At 37.1% G+C, this 22,957-nt stretch overlaps 1 protein-coding gene across 1 annotated transcript; it reads right to left on the bottom strand.

The window, feature by feature from the left end:
• Positions 1-1,287: 1,287 nt before the first annotated feature.
• Positions 1,288-22,414, bottom strand: LOC111484183 (serine/threonine-protein kinase SMG1-like). The gene is made up of 15 exons (XM_023130667.1): positions 21,823-22,414; positions 16,373-21,341; positions 16,087-16,275; positions 14,976-15,090; positions 13,016-14,072; positions 11,609-12,056; positions 10,975-11,028; positions 8,005-10,873; positions 7,224-7,337; positions 6,913-7,043; positions 5,710-5,802; positions 5,251-5,520; positions 4,508-5,153; positions 2,344-2,419; positions 1,288-2,267 (listed from the first exon to the last, which is right to left on the bottom strand). Exons 1-15 carry the CDS (start codon positions 22,071-22,073, stop codon positions 2,168-2,170), a joined length of 11,382 nt encoding a protein of 3,793 aa, XP_022986435.1. The 5' UTR covers positions 22,074-22,414; the 3' UTR covers positions 1,288-2,167.
• Between the last annotated feature and the right edge of the window lie 543 nt (positions 22,415-22,957).

Raw genomic sequence — 22,957 nt, 5'->3', positions numbered from 1 at the left:
CCGCCTTTTTTTTTTTTTTTTTTTAATTTTTTATTGAGAAAGAATTACATAATTATTTTCTTATTACTTTAGTAGGATTTTCAATTTTGGAGAATAATAATTTTATTTAAGTGATATTAAGTTTATTATGAATTAAAATAAGAAAAAAATATTTATAAATTACTAACCAATTTTAAATTTAAAATGATATAATTATTATTTTGAGGTATAGATTATTTTTTTTCCTCTAAGTCTCTTATTTTATTCTTCTAAGTCTTTTATTTTATTCATCAAATTTTAAGTAAATATCAATTGAATTAGGTCTGAATACCATTTTGGTTAACTTTTATTTATCCATTCTTATACTTTTAAAATGTTTTATTATAGCCTTTTTACTTTTTACTTTTTACTTTTTAATTTTGTCCTTTTTTTTTTCATTTTTTTTTTTAGAAAAGGTAGTTTTTAAACCTTAAATTTTGTTCGGAAGGTTATAGAAACGAGGTGGAACAGGTATAAAAAGATGGCAATGGCATGTTAGCACTTTATTAATAGTTATGAAAGTCGACAGCTCCTCTTCCTATCGATCAAGTTGTCTGAGCAACAATGAGTGTTATCTAAAGGGAACGATCCTTTCGACTGTCATGGATTATTACTAAGCCCTCTCTTCATTCCACCCGCTTAGATAGGATAGTTGTCTTCAAGCTTTCTAGGATGAAGCTTAGAGAGATTTTGCCTATCCCCCAAAAGGTCTAGGACCCCTTTCTTTCTATCATTGCCAGCGTTTTTTCAGACCAAGCTAATAAACCCCATTTGAAAATCAAGAGTAATCGAATTAGTTAGAGCTAGCAAAAGCTAAAACTACACATGAACATGATCCAACCACCCTTGAAAGAGTGAAAAGGAAGAAGATGAAGACTAATCAATTCAATCCTCTCCTTGTCTGTTTGAATAGAGCTAACAAACCTCCTATACATAACACAAATAGATAGATAGGCAGATCCTCATCGTCAATGAGGTTGATTTCAATGGAAACAAACAATATTTATTTTCATTCTCAAACTAAAAAAATGATTTTTTAGGGTATAGAACCAAAGAACACAAAAGCAAAGGAGAAGTCATGCTTCAAAAACGGTTGATTTGGTTGTTTTGAATTGGGAACGATTGAAATATAAATGTTATTTAAATAGAGATACCCTACAAAGTCAGAAACAATCATTTGGTTTTTCCTTGAAAATAATCAAGAATTTACCTTCAATATCATAAAACATCCAAAGCGTAAAGTATGAACCAAAACTGACCAGCAAATAATGTTCACCAACCATTCTTTCTACTACTAGAATGAGGCCTAGGGAAGTATTTGTTGAAATTATTCACTAATACCATACATCACTTGGACACATCCGAACCAAGCCGAGTTATGAATGGCTAGGGGTGCACAGAAGACTAAAGAACCGACAAATCGAACCAAACTGAACCAATTCACACAAAAGAGTCATAAACTATCATATGACTATCATGTTACATATGAATGGCTATAACCAAGGGAGCAGTCCACATTGCCATTCTATTTACATTATTCGATTTCTCATCTGGGGAAGCAACAATTTCCCGAAAGATTGGAATAAAAATATCATAAAACAGCATGTTTCCAAGAACCCTACCTCCTCAAATTATTGACCTCGAAGATGGCTCGTTACCAACAATCCAGAACTCCCAACATCTAATGCAATATTCCCAGATAAAGTCTCTGATGGCAAATGGAGTAAAGGTTGGTTCCATTTTTGAATAGCTTTGAAGCTCCTTTGGTATCCCATGTTACCTGCCACGGCCTTGAGCAAGGCAGCGTATTGGAACATGGGGAATGTTGCACACTATTCGGAAGCTTCCTCATTAGCTCAGGTGCACATCTCAAAGATGGTAATAGCAAGAAGGATCTTAAACCAGCTTTTCAAGCAGTCTCGGTCAATTCCTTGCCCACTGTAGACTGAGAAATCCATATGATGAAACGAAATTCGATTGTGGGGCGTACAGACGTAGCAAATGAGATGTCCCGCATCGTTGTAATTCTCAGCTTAGCCTTCCACGTTATGGATTAATGAACCTGATGCCAGTCTAAATCTTGAAGAACATCTCTTAACCAAAACCCTCAGAACAGGCATGACATCCAAGATTCCTTGGTCATCAAATTTCAAATCCATGGAGTCCAACCTTCATACATGTTACACAAGTTGTCGACACTCGTTGCTTGCTTAAGTAGATAATCCACTTGCTCAGCAATGCTAAGTTCCCTGTCAGTTAAAAAGTTTGTCAGAACTCCAGCATAAAGACTGTCAATATTTATTGCTTCAAGTTAAGCGTAGGTACCTGTTATCAACATTGTCTAGTCCATTGAGTTTCATCTCAACACGCCGTAAAACAGACATTGCATAGGCGTTTCTACCTGAGAAAGCCATAACACAACTTTTAACATCTGAAATGAAATATGTAATGCCACATTAAATGGTATGATTCAATTTTCCCTCTGAATGCGATGAAGCTCATAAACAAGAAAATTGTGCGGACTTTAGAATAACAGAAAGCAATTCGCTGTATCAGAATGTAGATTAGGGAACCGAGGCTAATTTATATGCAATAACAAACACTAGCGGTGAATTGCTTAATATGCATTAGAATAGCCACAACTAGCCCAGCCTTACAGTAGAAACAACAAAGCTTCATAATATTTTTAGTGGGTTTAGTTTTTATAATTTGTGATTTGTTTTCCCTTCTAAAGTAGCTAATTCCCTTACCCAAATATGTATATTTTAAAACAATATTAGCATTAAGAACATCTATCAATAAATAAAACAGGCCATACCTTATAGAGTGCGGAGCTATAATCTGTTAGCACAGCAAAGGCAAATTCAAAAAAAAAACAAAAAAATGTGCACAGGAAAATAGTTCATAAACATTATTAAGTGAAGTGATAACAATATTAACTCATTGGAATCTCAAAATTTCCTTGGGTTAAGTGGGTAGCTTGGCCTTAGTATTGGTACAACGGTACAAAACCTCCTTTCACACCTAGCTCAAGTAACTCATTTCCAAAATAGTGCTATAGTACGAAGAAAATAATAAATTTACAGTAGCCCATCAACTCAAGCTTTAGGGTTTATTGGCAGGTTCGGTGGTAGTTAACAAGTAGCTTCACACGAATAAGTAGTAAATTCTCCCCTAATGGTAAGACAGAGAGAAACTAATTGAATTTAGGCAAAGTGTATAGGAGAGTTACAGGTCTCCTTAATAGCCCGGCTTCCTACAATGATTATGCCAAGCTAAGATGACAACTACCTCCTATGTGTAAGTACTCGAGGAGATAAATGCTTAATGGTTTCAACCAGTTTTCAATCAAATGTCTTTAAGCATATATACACGGATAGTGCATTGAATCTTTTACATTGAAGTGTAAAGATTTTCTCAGGCCTCGTTAACCTGGACCCAGCCCCACCGGCAATACTTTTCAGAGGAGGATCCCTAGAATGGCTCTTTTCATCAAATATGGGATCGCTGTGTTGTGAAAGCACTGAACTAGTCAACCATCTTTTTCTAGAATATATTTCTACTCAAATGTGGGATCTCTGTGTTGCATAAGCACCAACCATCTTTTCTAGAATGTATTTCTACTAAAAGGTCTGTGGTACAAGCTATTTCGTTGTTGGACTTCCATAAAGATGCTGAACTGTTTTTCATATCTCAGGTAGCAAGCAACAAGCAGGCTAAAACTCGCTGATGTAGATTAAGTAGTCTCAAGGGGAAATCTCCGATAATTAAACTCAATTATTTATTATATGATACAAAGGTTGTAGACTACTCGAAAGGGTCCTCCGATTTGTTGAGAATTAATACACAAAAAGATGGTAAAAAGGACTAACCTAGGATACCTAAGATTGACCTACTTCTCCCTATATCACCCTTTTGAGGATTGCCATTACGGCTCTCTGAGAAGTTTGGTTGAGAAATAAAAGAACCTTTCAGGACATCAAGAGATGGTGGGAAAATGTCTGGAAGTATAGTTTTCAAACTTCTTGCAATACCCTCTCAAATTCTTGTCATGATAATCATGCTCTTAAACAGCAGGTAAGCGGAATAGTTTTGTAATCCATTTTCTGAAGTATTTAAGAGTGGATTCTTCTCATCCTTTTTTTTTTTTTTTTTTTCCTTTTTCTTAAATTTCACTCATTCAATTGTATAAAGGAAATTTAACAACTTGGTAAGAATACTCTTGCTTCTTGAATTAAGGATATTGTCTGGAAATTTAACTATGAAGCCTTCTAAGACTTCTGAGGGAGGGTTTCATTCCTCTTTTATTACTGACCCCGACGGCTAACAAGTAATTTCTTATCTAACACAGTCGATGATTGAAGAATAACTTTGATCAATATCATGAAAACTCCTAGAACATAAATATCATTTGATGCAGCAGTGGAAACTGAAACGTGGGGATTAAGGACATTAGATATGTAAACTTGAGTGAATGTACACTACTTACCCCTGCTTGCACGACTCCAAGCAGCCTTCTGAGCAGGAGGAGCCTCTTGATTTTCATCTTCCAACCTCTTATCTGATGAGATTACACCACTTTCCTCCCCCAGCTTTTCAACAGTCTCAGTCAATGAATACGATGCAATAGTAGGAACTTCAATAGATTCATCAGCTGGTGTTGCAACAATTTTTATACCTCCATTTAATTCATTGGTTGTTAACTTCCTAAAAAAGGTTTCACTGTCATCAGTGGATTTTGATTCTGACTCTTCTAAAGGTAAGATTTTTCCAGTGTCAGTTTGAGAAAATGAGGTAATTTTTGGACAAACTCTAGCTTCTCTGTTGCTATAACTATTATAATGTTGATCCATCTCCTCTGTTAGGTCATTGGAGCTGTCTGGAAAGCTACCAGAGGTAAGACCAGATCCAGAGCTGCTGCTGCAGAAACTATCAGGTGGAGATAGCCATTCTTTATCTTGTAAAGAAAGTCTGGTAACATCAGGGATACCTTTGCTGCTCCCACTATCAGACAAGGAGAGGCTTTCTCTCTCCTTTTCAAAGTCAGCTGCATCCACTTCACGATTGAACTCAGGCCTAGTTATGTGAATCCCCTCTGACTTTATTTCCTGGCTTTCTCCTAGTCCTTCAAGGGCCTGAAAAATAGAGTCACATTTGGTGGAAATCAGCACCAAAAAGTATTGTAAGATAATTCATGAAATCAACAAGCTGAATCATAAACTCCATTCATACTTTATGAAGATTGCCAGCATGGAGACTTGCAGTTCGAGCTAGCCTGGTAAACATGGAATACAGACCCTTCACAGACAATGTAAGAGAAGGAACCAAGGGCTTTAACATCTGATAGGCCTCCCTAATTCTCAAACAATAGGACTGATATATAGCTTGTCCATGTATAGGTGATATTTCCATCTTGATCTCTCTTTCTCTTGCCATAGCATCAATCATGGTCGCAACATCCTTGGACAACATTGCCTCCAGGGGGAGAAGGACAGAATTTGCCTGATTAGGGAGTGAAACAATTAAGCATATAAACCATGATATGGGAAATACCTTGACCAGTATCAATTGAACATGGGGAATGCAAGCAGGTGACTAATTTGGAAACGGAATAATCTATCATGCTCTAACATCATGTTTGCCTAAATTAAATATATCGAGATTCAGTGAGGAAAAGAGAGATCAAAATACTTTCGCAATGTCTTCAATAAGACGACGGTGAATTACAGCAGCCTCCTTTCCCAAATTATGAACATCATGCAGATCTTCAGTTATTGCTAGTACCTACAGGGAATATAGAAATATTAGCTGCACTTGGATACAAAATGTAGTTTGACATTCTTGATCAAAAGAGATCACAACCACAATGTGCAAATGAATCATAAACGATATAAACAAATACTTGAAGAAAGCAAAAGAAAAAATGGTGCCTATGAGAGGAGGAAATCCAAAAGTCATCTATAAAACATAGAGCATCTTTCAATACTTTCTTATGCTTCCCACGTTGAACATAGCCTATATCATCTTCCGTACAGGAGATCAGTGAAATTGAAGACTGCATAGAATTTTTCTCGATACACAGACTAATGCGCCTCCATTTAATTTCATACGGTGTCTTTCTCCTTTAAATCTTCTTTTCTTCATTTCATCATTGTCACTCTTGTATCCTATTTTTGCAGTTAAACATGTTTGGTAAGTAAAAGTTTCAAAAATTTCCAATTTTGGATTGTTTCGAAGGAAGGTTACAACCAATGATATTCTATGGGTTAACCATGTCCGTGTTTGCGCTATTCTATGGGTTCGAACCTTAGGGTAAGACATAATTAGAGATTCTAGTGAGGTTGAGAGATGCTAGAAGAGGAGGTTCAGTACCTTGTTAGGTTTCATGTCTCCCTTTTCGACCTTGATGTATAAGGATTTCTTAAATTATCCTTCCAGTCTTATTTTGCTTGATTGAAGACCCTTTCTATATTAGTGTGGCTCCATTTCCGAGTTGGTCCTTTTCTATCCCTTTGGTATTTCTTTTTTTTTTTTTTTTTCCCCTCAATAAAATGGAAGTGTGATTTCTCATAAAAAAGGGAACATCTTTTAGTTGACTTTCATCATATCATTAGTTGCAATCAGAAGGATAAAAAGAAGTAAATAACAGAGTTTCAAGGAAAATGCTAAAGGTGTACCTATATTTTGCAAAGTAATAACGATCTTCAGTGTAGTGGTCTTCCTATAGCTATTTAACAAGATCGATTATCGTGTTTTTATGTAGATATGGTCTAGGTGTCTTTTAGGAATTGCCGATTCTTTTTTGAAGGAACATCCTGACTACAACAAATTCAGACATACTGCGACACAATAGCATCAAAGGAAATCCAAGACCTTAAAAATATATTGAGATACCTCTTCAAGCATGGAACCGCACTCAGAGGTCAAAGCAGTGTGGTTCCTTGAGACATTACCAAATGCTGAGAGTGAAACACTGGCTTCATATGCGCAATCTCTCATACTGAGAAGAGTGCTTTGTAAATCACCTACAAAGAGAAACAATAGGTCCAAGCAATTAGTTAAAGGTATTGAAAATACTGACTACAAGAATATTTTTGGTACGGAAACCTTTCAGATAAGAGCTTGTGTATGTCAAATGAGGAAAATATGTAATGCTTGCGTGTTTATCAATATGCTTAAGCTTAAATGACAGAAAGATGCATGACCTGAAGCAGATTTCACTTTAAGAGAGGCAATGCGAAGATTATTGGTTGCAGAGTATAATTCGTTTGAGGCAGCCTCCATGCTTCTTTCTGCAAGCTTCCATTCTTGTTCAGTACCTAATATAGAACGTAAAGAATAATTAAAAAGAACATCCTTTAACCTAACAGTTATAGATTTGTTTAGATTACATTACACATTTAGTCTCTAAAAATTTTCGAAGTGTCTAATAGATATCTAAACTTTTATTTTTGCATCTAACAAGTCCTTGACAAATTTGAAGTTTTAAAAATTAATTGAAATGTTAAATTTATATTTATATTTTAAGTCTACCGAATGTCTAAAGTTTCAATTTTGTATCTATGAATTTTGAAAAGTTCAAAAGTGAACTAAATTGAAATTTTATATTTCAAAGGCTAAATAGACACCAACCTCAAAATTCAAAAACTAGATTTGTAATTTAACCATTTGACCCAAGTATCATTTTTTTTTTTTTTTTTTTGGAAGAAAAATCTACAAACAAAACAAACATTGCAGCATTAAATCTGGAAAAAAGAAAAGGAAATTGAAAGTCAGAAAAAAATCTTTCGTCTAATTACTAAACTTCAAGTAGCTTTAGAACCTCAATATTTTAACGATCTTCCTTATGTATTCTGAATTTCAGAAAACTTCAAGTAGAACCGTGTTTCCCTTAATTTAAAATAAATAAACAAATTTTCTTTAGAACCAAGGTGCTTAAATAGTGCAATAAGACAACATCAAAATATGAGAGAGAAGCTTGCTCACGTGCAAAGGAGTGATAAGAAACATCGAATCTTGTTATTGCGTTCAAGTAAGCTTGCTGCCATGCCCTGCTATCACTGTCTGTACTAAAAGCATGATCTCCAGGAAATTGAAGGATGCCATCTCTGGATGCTTCAAATTCCAATATAGACATGCAAATCTTAATAATGTCTGATGCTTTTTCTCTAGTTTCCCATAACAGCTGCCTCCGCCTCAAGATATGGTCATGGAATTGAGGAGGAATCCCTGAAGATTTAGAAGTATTTATCACCGAGCCAGTATTTGGGCCACCACAAGCCCACCCCATTGCCCTCTCCAGCTGTGCTTCAGCTGTAAGAGAACCTCGCTCACAAGCTTCAAGGCCTTCAATTGACTTGGCTATCCTTGAAGCAGCAGATCGCAAACTTCCCAGTAATTCAGATCGGCTAAGGTCTAGAATAATGGGGTATAAACTATCCTCTACAGAAAGAAATTTTTGCAAGGTTGCCCGATTAAATTGTGAAGGAGTCAAATCCATGTCATGTAACCACTCCATTTGAATAATTTCCAGACTAGTCTTCTGAAGAGTCTCCTTCAGCTCATTCATCTGCCTTCTCATAAGTGAAGCTGCAGACCTTGCTGCTCTAGCAGTTTCATGCACATTACAATGTTCCTGAAGCATATACCTGATCCTCTCAATAGATTCAAAATCATTCTTTTGTTGATCGTGGGGTTCATGAAAATTTTCTTTTCTTGCCTCCAGTTGCTTTAAATGTTCCCTTTCTTCATCTAACCAAGCCAACATTGTAGGAACACCCCGTTCTTTAAGGTACCTAAAAATATATTCTTGAAGCTGAAGCTCAAGCTTTTTCTTCATAACATTAAAGAGCTGATCAAATCCAAAATTTTGATCCACGGCTGAAGCTATTTCATGTATGCATGAGTCGAGGAAAGAATCCACAACACAAATTTTCCAAATAAAGAAAGAATGACTGCTCAACAGGCCACCAAATCTCCAAATATATTCAGATATTGGGTACCCAGAACTCACCACATCTGACAATTTAGGAATCCCATTTGAGTTAGATGCAAAAAAAATTCCAGTGGACGACCACACTTCATCAATAGATTCCAATTCAGAAAAAGGTTCAACTAATTTGGCCAATAAGGTGTTGCCTTTAGTAAGAGCCTCGTTGTCCACTGCAGCACTGATGAGAGATTGAAACTGGCATTCTGATGAAGCCAATGCATTTACTAAATTTGCTTCCCTCTTTGCAAGAGACGAGCTGCGTGCATCTCTCTGGTTCCATGTTTGATGCAGTTGATGCAGTTCTGCCCTGCAAGCTTCCTCCTCTGAAGCAAGCTCCTCGGCCTCTTCCCAAGAAAGATGATCCCTTCCCTTTACAGCAGCTTCCTCAAGAGCTAATTGCTGCTCCGTAATGAGACCAACATTGATAAAATAACTTTTTTCCAATTCAACTAAAGAAGCCTTCTCTAATTGAACCTCTAGAAACTGTTCTAGTGCTGTATCAATGGATCCCCGAATTTGTGAGACCAATCCAAATGCATCCATAACTTCTGAATTCACCGAAATAGCAGATCTAATTATATCAGGTAGAACAGCCTCAGTCATTTTCCCTATCAGGCCTTTAAAAGATGACAGCATGACATTAAAAGTGGAAGTCCAGTTTCTATGAGAATGGTTCCTGTGCCGAGTTTTATTTTTGTTTTCAATGCTCAGCACTTTATTATCAATCAAGTCCAGTAATTCAGTATGAAACTCTGTCAAAAGCACACATTTCTCCACTTGCTCTTCTAGATTGGAGAAAACAACATTAAAATCATGAGGTGAAGTTGTATTCGCTAGTCTCTCATCACTCATACCATTAAAAGTGTCCAGCAATTTTCCTCTAACCTCACAATATAGAATATCCAGAGCAACATTGATACTAGATAGTAGCTTTTCCTTTTTTTCCTTTGCTTCCCCAAGCTCCACCTGCATGTTTATGTCCTTTTTTCCATCATGTGTAAGCCGTCCCAATTGGAAAGATGAAATAGCTTCTTTCCTTACAAGGCCAGCAGCCACCATATATTTCACAAAAGTTGATAGAAGGCGATCTTTGGCTTTCAATTCAGTTTCTGTACCAATAGAGGTCATAAGCTCAGTACACTCTTCTTCAATTTTTGCAATTTCCTTAGCGTATTTCTCCACTTGAACACACATATTATCATGATTGACTTGTATGGAATCATTATTAGCGTTCACTTTTATAATAAGTTCAGTAGCCTGCCTCCTTGCAAGTGAAATAATATCAGAGGAGAGGGCATTCTTCGATAGTTGTAAAGTCTGAGCCCAGCCATGAACTACACTAGTTGTTCCATAGTTTAGAGGCAGAAATCTCTGCAAAGAAACAGAATAAACTTGAATTGTAGTTACAGCAGAAGAAAGTCCATCGCTTAGTGCAGCTATATGCTGAGAAATTTCCCTATCTATATCATGGCATTGCACTTGGGTAGGCTCAGGAACAACTGTCATTGGAACTCCAGCCACCGTGACTGCAGATATAAGTGAAAAAGCTTCTCCAACTGCTCTCAGATTCAAACAAGTATCTACTTCTGGGATCATATTGTTCCTTAAACTATCAAGGATTCTTCCATGTTGGTCAATCCAAGTTGAAGCTTCTTGAGCTTTCTCAGAAACAATAGCCTTAGCTTGAGCAAGCTCACGAGCCTGCATTTCAAATAATGCATGAACTTTCTCTGCATTAGATGTTGCATCCGCAACAACTGACTTAGCTGATGTTTCACGCATAACTAGGTTTGACCTTTCTTGTTCAGCTTGATAAAAGAGCGCAGAGGCAAGCTCATAGTGATTTAGGACATTCGCAAACCCCTGGTATAGATTATTCGGTTAAGAAGGAAATTCATAGAAGCAAAAAATAAAAATGGTAGAATTCAGAATGTTATAGACAGGATACAAGTGTCAAGTGTTACCTCAAGAGAAGACTCAGCAGTAGGTAGGGTAGCCAATAAAAGATCATGATGCTCCTGAAAAATGTTAAGCAGAACCACGATGAGTTTGCACACAAAATATATTAAACGTACGCTAAAATGATACTGCCACCAGAGCCCAGGCTAGTATGAAACTCCCAACTCATCTATTGAACAGTAATGAGCCCATATTTTATGTTTTGTGGTCACTGATTCCCTGGTGAGTGAGTGGAACATCTACCAACAGTTTGAAAAAATAAATAACTTCCGAGGTGTGATTGAGATAATTCCATCGTTGGGGGCGGGAAAAAGGTATATCATTGCACACATGAATAAATAACTTCATTGACTTGAAGCATGTGATAGACATGGCTTAAAAATCAATATTATTAGTTCTTATGGAAGTTAGATGGTCCTCAATCCCTCCTAGCATGATCCAAATTCTTGCAGCCTGCCCCTCTCTTTCTACCCGTACAAAGACCTCTCTGTCCATGTCAACTTAATACTAACAGAAATAACAAACTATTGTTCCCAAGGACCCTTTATCCCCAGTATCACCTGAAAAGACAAAATAACCAAAGAGCCAAAGAGGAAAATAGGAACAAAATTATTATCATTCAATGGAAATTATTAGAACCTGCAAGGGGACACGAATTTCCTGCACACGAGATGCAAATAAACTCAAGCTAACAGCCAACTCCATGCCTCTTCTTTCTTCGCCACCTATAGTGGCATCATCATGGAAATCACCACGCGTCCATTCCACAAGAGGATCCCACACAAAAACTTCTAGCAGCATTAGGAGTATGTCTTTGTTCTTTCTCAGAACTTCCAGCACAGCCTCACAGTTTGCTCTGAAGGTCCCTTCTATTCCTGTCAGTCCTAAAGCTGCTTCCATAGTTTGGGTGAGACGAAAAGGAACAATCTCTGGAACTTTCAGTTTCTGCCCTTTGTCAAAACAAACATTATAGTCAATATGTACAACATCTCCAGTGGAGAAATCCATAAGAATATTATCCAAATGTCTATCGCCTAAGCCTAAGATGTGTCCCACCATACTCATTGCTGCAACACTTCCTGCATACCTGAGTAGAAAACAAAATTTAGAATCTTGCAAGATTAGGAAACTGATTCAATAATTATTGCTTATCAACAAAAAAAAATGTCACAAATTGGCTCAACGACGAAGTAGTGTACAAGAAAGAGACAGTACACAAAGGTGCTGCATTTCTTTACAACAAGCAGTACCCACCCATAACTCCAAGTTACTCTTTCCAAATGCGAGAGTATGAGAAGTAATTACAACTATAGAAGTAGAGGGAGTAAGCAAGATTTTTCACCTTCAAAATTAAGTCTTCCACATTAGAAGCTTAAAGAGAACTCCACATTATCAGCTTGAAAAGAACTCCAAGATTGTAAGGAAAAAAGGGTTTAAGAAGATTTATGTGACCAGATTATTCCACATATTCAATCTCAGAAGAACATTTTGATTGTATTTGGCACTTCAGTTTAGCAGTGTTGATTAGTCAACTTTAAATTGAACTTGAAACAAATCCAGTTTTAAATTTTGAAGTTTTCCTAGCCAGGAGAGAGCTCTCATTCATCCAAAACATATTTCACCATCTACCTTTCTCTCAAAATAAAAGCTTCATAACTTGTATAGAAATCCTATTTGGAACTTCACTTTCTAGAAAGTTGAGAAAATAAAAGTAGAAAGAAGATAAGAAGACTATATATGTTATACTAAAACTTGCATCTTCCTTAAATAAAACATGCCGAAAGTACAGACAGTAGTACGAAGTAAAATAGTCCAACGAAGTACATAGAAAAATAGATGATGACCCTTTGAGGAGAAAAAAATAAAGTAGAAGAAACAAGGAGAAGAAAGAAAGCAAAAAAAGAAAAAGACAATTATACCTTTGATAACCTACAAATTTCTATATGCAAGCATCACAACTTTTCACCTATTAGCGTTTGTTTGTACTTGACAGTAGCAGAGTTAATCAATGGAAAGCAACTATAATATAAAGCAAAATAATTATACCTTTTTAATTTCAAACTGAAAGCTTTGAATCCTTCACTAGCACACCATAGTTCTTGATAAAGAAGTTGTCTCGGAACCTCCTTCATAAGATCCAAAAGAACTTTACGTTTGACTTCATGGGGCCAATCTCTGCGTGAAATCACTCTCCTTATGCCTTTCTCTTTAAGTGCCGGTATGATTTTACCATAAAACATATCGCTTGGACGTGGAAGCTGTGGAGGAACAGAATTTTTTAAATTGCTAGCACCAACTGCTGAGAGTTGTGCCACCTGGATCCGGTGTTGCCATGACTTGAATACAGTATATACACTCATGACATTGTTCACCCATTGGATGAGACCAGCTCTACCACTAATTGGAGTTACAGAATAATAGCGAACGGAGAGAGATTGACTATAAGTTGAATGAGATGAATACAAAAAACTATTGATAGCTTGCAACATTTGCATGATTCTAGCATCAAGACGCAGATCCTCTCTACCTTTTAAGAGATAAGTGTAGGTTTCACCATCAGAACCCAGTATAACAAGCTTTTTAGGTTTTGTTTTGGTGGATAAGATAGTAACTTGCTCGGAGAAAGAACCAATTGTAACAGTTCCCTTAATATTAGAGCCAACGCTTCTGTCAGCTTCAGAATATATAACATGCTTCTCAAAACCAGGCATTGGGACATCAGATGATGATAACAAAATTAACTTAGGTGCCACTTCTCTTAAAGAAATTGATGACTTTCTCTGATAAGATGCCAAAGATGCTGCAATATTATCAAATGGCCGCCATACATCAAAAAGTGCAGCAGCAGAAGCTGGAGGATTCTTGAAGGTAAAAATAGCTGACTTAAGCTGTTCTTCATACTCTTCATGAAACCAGGTTTCATGGGGTGTTTCAGGTTTTCGAGATGTTGAAGCTAACCGACGCTCCAAAGCCACTACAATGGGGGCCATCATGGCTGAGTACTTAGCAGCATTTATCTTGTTTTTCTCACTCTGGCTGAGAGTGACATTTGCAGCAATTCGAGCAGCTTCTTCCTTGAGTACATTTATGCGTCTCATAACATCTGAGAAATTAAACCAGACTTCTCAATGTTTTACTTTGTATAAAGAGAAAAAATTGACAAATTTCTTCAATAATTGAAAATTACTTATTCTTTTATAACTCAAGGACACAGTTGTATAGCTCATAGAACAGATCATAAGGTAACGTCGTAATGTACACATTGGTTTTGTTCTAGGAAGTTACAACATGCCACGGTGTAGAGGCTAGTTACAATATGTTGCAGAAACTACTTGTCTCAGAAACTTTAGTAAATCATAGAGCAGGTATGATATCCCTGAGTTTCGGTACCTACAGGCCAAATTTGGCACCTAGATTTGACGTGAAATGACAATTTGGTCAATTTGAAGTTAAATTTATGGTGAATTTGCAGGAAAAAAACCAATTTCATCATTATCAAACGATTTATGTCGGGTAAAAGTGCCATTGTGCATTTAAAATCATGTTTCTCACAGAATCGTAGAATCATATTTTTATTCACTATCCTTTCACTTCTTAGATTTGGGCTTGTCTGTTTGAAGCCTTTGGTTGGATGTGGGACGTGTTGGATTGGTATTGCTTATTATTCACAGATCAACCTTTCAAGTAACACATAAAGGTTCTTTGGCAGCATTTTGTTCGTTCTACAATTTGGTCCATTTGGAATGAAAGAATCTTTCAAAACAAGGATAGATCTTCGATGGGAGTGCTTGAGTCATCTCTTTTCTTGGCTCACTATTGGTGTAAAAATGTTTTACCTTTTAGCAATTATAGTCTAAACACTCTTATATCTGGCTGGAGAAGTTTACTGTAATCTCTACTGGACGGTATTTCCCTTTTGTTCATTTCATTTAATAATGAAAATGTTTTCTATACAAAAAATAAAAAAATAAAAAATAAAAATAAATAAATAAATCACGTTTCTCACCTGTCTGAAGATCTTGAAGTGTGCTAAGCCATAGCTCTTCCCAAAGTACAGTTACATTTTCCAGCTCTTTTATCATCAACTGAACATCATCTATCAATCTTGGATAATGTTCTTTCTGCAGATATCATAGGCATGTTTCAATAATCTTGCTTTTCAACTGTAACCATGAAATTATTGATTCAAACCAAAAATATTTCCAACACACCATACAGTTAGAAAGTTTCTTATATTTAAAACGGAAATGGGCACCAGCATTTGCATTTTTCTAGGCAGCAGCATTGACAAAATATTAAGAGGACATATTTTTCTACATGATTCGTCAAACCTAAAGCAATCGAGGATTTTTTTTTTCATGTAAGGAGACTACTACCGTTCATGAATATATTCAGAGTAGCTGTGCGGAAAGAACTCTATCTTAAATAGAAAAACAACAGTATACACCACAACTAAATCCAACTCTGATCCAAAAAACTCACTTAGAAAAGCTTAGTCGCTAAAACTCAAAGAAGCAAAAAATGGCCTTGACACCACAAATCAATCACATCGTCAACTTATCTTTGAAAATTCTTATGTTTCTCTTTCTTTCCAAATAAATTCCATAATAACGGGCAGCTAAGTGTGTTTTTCCCTTATTCCTCCTTCAGCATAAATATCCTCAACAAACAATCAACTCACATGCTGTAAGAAACGATCAATTTATCATTTCTCCTAGAGATAGTCTCTTTTTTCAGGTGATAATAGACAATGACATTCTACAGTAGACAACCGTACAACTGTATATTGAGAAAAGGATAAAAAGAAAGACCAAACTGAAGAAGATAACACAATTCAGTGAGCAGACTGCATAAGGAAGTCAAATATGAAATACCAAACTAATTGTGATATGATTTAGGAGGAAATACGTGAACTGAATAATTGGGGCTCCAGACCTAAAGAGTGTCATAGATTTAAGACATAAAGAGCCCCAGAACTGAATAGTTCCATCGGCTTCAAAGAGTGGATAACTCGAGCTAATAAGACTAGACAAAATAAGTTCAAAACCTTTTTCAAGGCCAGATGCAGTTTCCCGCCCAATTGCTAAAAGAAGTTTTAATGAAAGAAAGCATGTTACCAGAGAACCAAGTATGTGCTGAAGCTCCTCCGAAGGCTTCTCTTCATAAGAATTTACATCAACCAGTGTCGGGTATACTACAGACCAGGGGGACCGCTTAGCCAACATCATCACTAATCCCTCCAACTGTTTCCTCACAATTTTCTCAGGATGGGAACTCAGGCGAGCAAATAACTGTGGTGTCACTTCCTATAAATTTATAAAATAAAAATTTCTAAAATACAACAGCATCAAATAAGTTGCATAAAGAACAAGAAATGATTTAAAACAGAAACCGAAATCAAACCTGCCATGGAGAGAGTGGGACTGTTGATAGAGCAGGCTCAAGAGAATCTTTTAACTCAGCTCCATAATTGAGAAGAATATGTAGGACGTACAACGTGGCCCTCAGTGTGTATTTTCCGGACTTCTGTTTTATTGACTTACACTCATAGCCCGCCAGCTGACCATTGCAAGCTTTTATACTTGAATACAAAAGATATTGTATAAAGCCATGAGCAGCATGACCAAAGAGAGACACTCTTCTACTCCTCAAGGTCCTCCAAACATCTACCAAATCCTGAATTATGGGTACTGCACTAGAGTCATCTAGGTCAGTAATGGCATGCTGAAAGAATAACTTTAACTGGGAGGTAAATACATCAGTAAGACATTCATTCCCAGGATTTTCCGCATTTGACAACCCAGCTGCAGCCTCAATGATATTTATTACTTGCTGCAACATGGCCTTGACGGTGCTACCAAGTTTCAAATCCTCTGCAGTCTCAGAGTTCCATTCTCTTAGCTCATCATTAACACTTTTTGCTTCATAATCTTTCTGCACAAGAAGATAAATCAGGTGTTCTACTCTGATGATTTCATCTTTAGTTAATTTATCTTTCTCAGGAAGAACTTCAGGATCTAATATAGAAGAAAACAAGCATGAGCGGAGAGAAGTTCCACATGAAGCACAGAGAGAACTTTCAGCTTGACTAAAGCACCAAGATGCATAAGAAATCCATGACTTGCCAAATGTAGGGCAAAGACGAGTGGACAATTTAGTCATCGTACCTACCATCTCCTCAGTGATAAGTTCTATACTTGACCCAGAGTGTAAGTTCTCATTACAGATGGAGAACTCACCTTTGCCAGATGATTTATCTGTGACATTAAACTCAGCAATCATCTTAGGTATAACATTATCCAAGTTCAAAGCTTTTAAATCCTGTTTTAACCAATGAGAAAGTTTTAAGCATGCTTTTGCTTTCAGAATACCATCATCGAAGTTTGACTCAATTGAGTTGAAAGAAATGATGTGAGGATGTACAAAGGACCAAATATTTGTGAAAGCATCTTCAAACTTGTTGTCAGCTTGCATTAACAAAATTCTCTCATACTGCAAACTTGAGAGGAGAAATTGACAATGCCTTTCATCAAAACAATCTGACATATGATCGTGAATATAATTGTTTAAATTATTTGCCAACATCAGGTTTTTCTGTTTACGAGCCAAACTCAATAAATTAATACAGAGTTTCAATGTGATTGGAGAAGTTGGTGAGATCACTCGATAAACACGAAGAACTTTTAACCATGAGTTGCAATCTTGATTAACTCTACAAAAAGAAGATTGCACTGACTGGACGTAAACACTCAATATTGAATTTAACTGTTTGTGTTTGTTTTCACAGCCTGTAAGCTTGTAACCTTCTTCAAATGCAGAAATGCTATGTAATTGAGTAGCAAATGCAGCTGCCTCTTCCAACCCATCCAGAGGCAAGATAGACAACGTTTCCTCCAGCATTCCCCTTGCCTTCTGGATTTCTTGGGACACCTTTTCCATCCTTCCCTCATTATGGAAAAGCAGTGCTTGTAAAAGCATCTGCTCACTTCTCTGCAAAGCCAACTTGGGATCTAGAGTTAGCTCACTGCTACTCTTAGGTGTCAAACCAAGACACGCCCATGATGCCTGATAATCTCCTTCATCAAAGTGTGCCAATGCATGGATTGCATTTATTTCATTGCCAGCTGTAGTTAGAGCACCAGAGTAGCTCTTCCCAGCATGTTTAGAACGAAGAGATTGCAACTCCAATAACCATGATTCCAGAGATTTCCAATCAGCCATAGCTGTATACCCCTCAATAATACGAGCAATGGTGAACTGTATACCATCAGAACCCATAGAAGCGAGTGACTCTTCAGTCTGCAACAAGTGGATAAAGTGAGCAGCTGCTTTTTCGTATTGACCTCTTGCCTGATAGACTAGCCCTGTAATCCATGAAAAGGGTCCTAGTATACCAAAGTTATCAAGACTCTGGTTTTCCTCAAGAAAGACGGAAGAGAATGTCATTTCAACCCATTTCTGGAGACCAACCAAAGCTTCTGCTTCATGACTTTTACAAAGAGCCAGAGTCATATGCCTCAAAACCCTTAAGATATCTCTGGTAAATTTATGCTTGTTGTTGTGAATGTTCTCACCTACCTGTAAATTAGACTTTTCCTTCATATGTGACATAACAAGATTCTTCAACTCCTTCAAACGCAGAGTACAGTATTGGATTGCAGCATATTGGCTTTGAAGTGCCAATCCAGCATTCATCATTGGCTCACACATACGTGAAAACCACTCCTCACAGACTTTCTTGTTTGCTCGAAAAAACAAAGAACTTTGACGAGTAGCAGGTGATAAGACTGCAGACCCCTCATATGCATTATAAACATTTTTCTTTAAGGCCTCAACAAAATCCAATAACAACCTCATTGGCAATAAACGTGCTCCAGAAGCCCCAACCATTGTCAAATTCCCATCACTATGTTCATTATCAAGCTGTAGCAAGTGCGCTATGTCTAAAAGCATCCGCTCTAGTGCTGCAAAGGTCTGTGTAGGCCCACCAAGGTTTGTTCGTAAACGCAGAGTAATACAATATCTAGCTGCTTCATGGATGGCCCACCACACTCCAGCTACACAATTAACTGAGCAATTGCCATTAAGAAACTCATCATCCACCTTGAGATCCAACCATAAACCGTTTGCACCAAAGTTCCCTGTCTCCTCACTTTGACTCGAATCAATATCCTTCAATCTCCCACATCTATGGATGAGCCGTTGGGTCCATGATGCAACAGGAACTTTCCATCTTTGTGATATGTAGCTCAAGATGGAAATAAGTTGCTGAAAATGAATTTGCTGAGGCAGCTGCTTCAAGGCAAATACTTGTTTCCAATGCAGGCTAGATTTATGATCCGACCTCAAAAGATGTAGCCTGGAAGCAGGATATGATCCAAGGTCATATTGACCACAGGCATAAAGTGCCGTAGGCAAGATATGAGAAAGCAATCTCACGAATGAGTTTTTTATATCATTATCTGGATCACCAAGTTTCTCCAGGACTATATCAGCAATGGGATAAAAGTATATGGGATGAACAATTTTTGCTTGCAGAAGCAGCTCCAATACTGAAGCTGCATTAGATCTCACCTTAGGTTCCCGGTCAGATGCAGCATCAATTACCATGAAAATCAAGTTTCCTATGACTCCGAAATATCCAAATGCTTCAAAAAAGTTGGCATATGTTGTGTCATTCTTAAAAATAGTAACGACATTCTCACAAAATCTCTGAATCCAACCCAGGGTTGTTATTTTAACTGTTAGAGGAGAAGCTTTATGAAGGGCTTTGGAGAAGAGCATATTGTATTTTGTTAGTTGCTCAATAATAATAGCTGAATGGTCCTTATTTAGAAATGTTTCATCTATCTCTTCACCTGCATCCAGAAAATGGCTCTCGCTACTCAATTTCCTTAAAGAACACTTACTAAATAATTCAGTTGTGGTCAAGCTGTCCAATGTATTGAGGATAGCAGCTTGCAATTCCACATAAGCCTGAATTGGAAAGTCAAAAGGATTCAATTTTTTCATAATGAAGGAAATCAATCTTTCTGACCTTCTTAAACATGTCAAAGCAACATTTTCTTGGCCTATCAAACCAATAGTTCCACTAGAGATAGTACATGTCAATAAGGCTCTCAAATCAAATTTAATGAGGGCAAACAAATCCATTTTCGAATAAAATTGAGATTCGAGAATACCATTGATATTTCCTTGATCTAAACCTTTTTCTAACAAGCCCTTGAACACTTCTAACTCTTCAGTTAATAATGTCACTGTTTGTTCAACAACTTCATTATTCCCATGTTGGAGCAAGAATATATAAGTGGCAGCAGAACTTCCTGTTACCAAATGATTTGGATGCAGTCTAAGCTGAGATATTGGTGCATCAAATTGCAATATTCTGTGCACAGACGATGGCAGCAGTCCAAGTTTTTGAAGGGACAATAACTGAAGATTAGTTTTTAAGACACCATGAACTTGAAGAAACGTAATCTTATGTCCTCTCACAACATGGTTAGCTCTGGTCATTTCCAAATTTTGGAATAGGATATCGATCGCAAGTGGATAAAAGGTGGAAAAACGTTCACGTAATATTTCTGCCAAAAGAGTCAAGCACTTCCACAAATTCTCAATCCACTCCAACCATCCAAATTTACGTCCAACCATGGATAAACATCCTAACAACTGGGGAAGCATTCTCGAAAGAGATTCACTTATTTGCTCAAGAAGGTTCAATTCCAACAACCCAGAAGCTGTAGACCGAAGAATTGTTGAGAAACAAGAAAGTAATGCAAGTAATCTACGGAATTGTTGTGGTGTCCCAGGACTCCCATCTTGAAGTAATACATCCATGTCACCCAAGAACTTTGACAATAAACCCAGAGAAAACTGCAAATTACCCACCCAGTGCTTCTGAAACTGTAAGAAACTGTCCATTATGATGTGCCTATCTGAATCGGTTAGATCTGGAACTAATGCCCAACCTAGAAGTAGATCAACGATATCAAGAAAATGAGGTTGGAAACATCTAGAAAACTTCAGAGAAATCAATGTTAAAACTCCTAAGAGTCCATGTAATAAAGACAAGGGGGTTCTCTCATCCTCAAGAAGTACTTGGCATGCTTTAAGAATTGGCAAAGCATATCTCTCCACAGCACCAGCTTCTCCAATGTTAATGAACTCTTGTAATCCCTCCAATGCCAATTTGGTGGTTGCATCACCTGCAGTGACATGGCTAAGCAATGGCAATGCCCAACCAATGAATCGATCGACCAAAGTCCCAAGTAGTACACTATTCTGCCTTCCATTTGGTGATGCCGCGATTGAACATGAGACAGCACAGAGAGCCCCATATGCAATGGCTGCTGCCTGTCTCACTGGGTATGACCTAATATATGGAATCAAGTAATAGTTGCATCAATAATAACATTCTGTGAAGAACATGATGGATCAATGTTTTTAAGAACATTAAAAAAAGAATTAGAATCAATAAGCATAAACCTACTAGACCAACTATTCTACTGAGAAAAAGTACTAAAAGTTCTGGGAAAATGCGTTTGTATTATCCTTGGACAAACCAAAATTTTCGATTGAGTTCAACTTTTTAAGGATCATTTTCCCAGCTTCCTCAAAATTCCAATTTATTGCCTAAGCACATTCCTGGAGAACGCATGAACAGTAAACACCGGTGGGAAAAAAGGGAAACAATGAGGAAATGTAAATGGACTCTCAGCTCGAATCCAAATACAGCACATAATCTTTCAGCATACCACAAAGTGAAAAACGGTAATAACAATATCAGCTGAAAAACGATAGAAAAAGCACGAGAGAAACCTCCAGCATCGTATAGCCAGAAGAGGAAGTCTTACTTATCAGATAGAAGCTGAGAGAAGCCCTGGGAAAGAAAAGTGGAGGAGTGAGTTACGAGAAGCGAATTAGGAGGATAAACAATGGCGCGATGGATTGAATTGATAGCTGCAATTCTAGCAGAGTCGTCCTCGTCGGAAGCAGCACCGGTGGAAATGGAACTTGAGGTAGTGGCATTAGGATCATCCTTCCGCAAAGCTACGTTGAGAAGCGCCGCTAGTTGCTGCTGCTGATGGTGAAGTCCCTGCATCATCCTTCTCCCGGGAATTTCCTGAAAAAATTCATTTCAAACCCTTCAAAGCCCACAAGAATCCGAATTCTTCAGAATCATTCACTTCCTTTCTAGTACGAAAATTCATTGCAATTCTTTCGCATCCCTGAGGTTCTGAAAACTGGAACTGTCCGGAAAACATTCATCCAGCGACGAGCGGAGTTCTTGGAAATCAAATTTCCGCCAGCAGATTCTAAATCACAGTGAAAAGCTCAAACGATTTGAGAAACAGGAGCATTGGCAGAAACTTCGGAAGAAGAAGATGAACAATTTCGTAGCGGTCCAAATTCTCAAACTGTGTTGGGATTTGGAGAAAACTCTAATGGCATGATCATATGTTTATACCAATAGTATCGAAACTAAAAAATTATCCCAATTTTACTTTCTTTTTTTCCTTTTACTAATTATAATTCTTCTCATATTATATTTGTTTTAATCAAATGAAACAAAAAAAAATATATTAAAAATTAAATGAATTTAGATATTAATGAAGAAACTTAATCAAATATAATAATGCCCGAGCTCCTACTTTGCTTGCATTCTTCATCAGGGACTATCTCGTTTATCCCACTTCTAAGGTAAGGAGTCCTCTGTGTGTTAGAATATTTACAGGAATGAATCGCACATGTTGGTTGAGAATTGCTCGGGAATTCATTGATAGTGACTTTGGCAGGTTCTAGTGGTTTCTCTTTTCTTTATTTGTCGATTGAGCGTTTTCGTTCCATTCGCTCAACCTTCACGAACTTGGACAATCGACGAACTAAGATTTTGGCACTAGATATTCGGAGGTGTGAAAAGGGCTGCTGTATAAAACATAAAACCCATAAAAAAACGACAATTGTTCGTGAAAGTTTTCCCAAAAAGGC

This window comes from Cucurbita maxima, unplaced genomic scaffold, assembly GCF_002738345.1.
Source record: "Cucurbita maxima cultivar Rimu unplaced genomic scaffold, Cmax_1.0 Cma_Scf00009, whole genome shotgun sequence".
Lineage (NCBI taxonomy): Eukaryota > Viridiplantae > Streptophyta > Magnoliopsida > Cucurbitales > Cucurbitaceae > Cucurbita > Cucurbita maxima.
The sequence above is the reverse complement of the archived record's forward strand: the minus strand, read 5'-3'. Positions and strand labels throughout refer to the sequence as shown.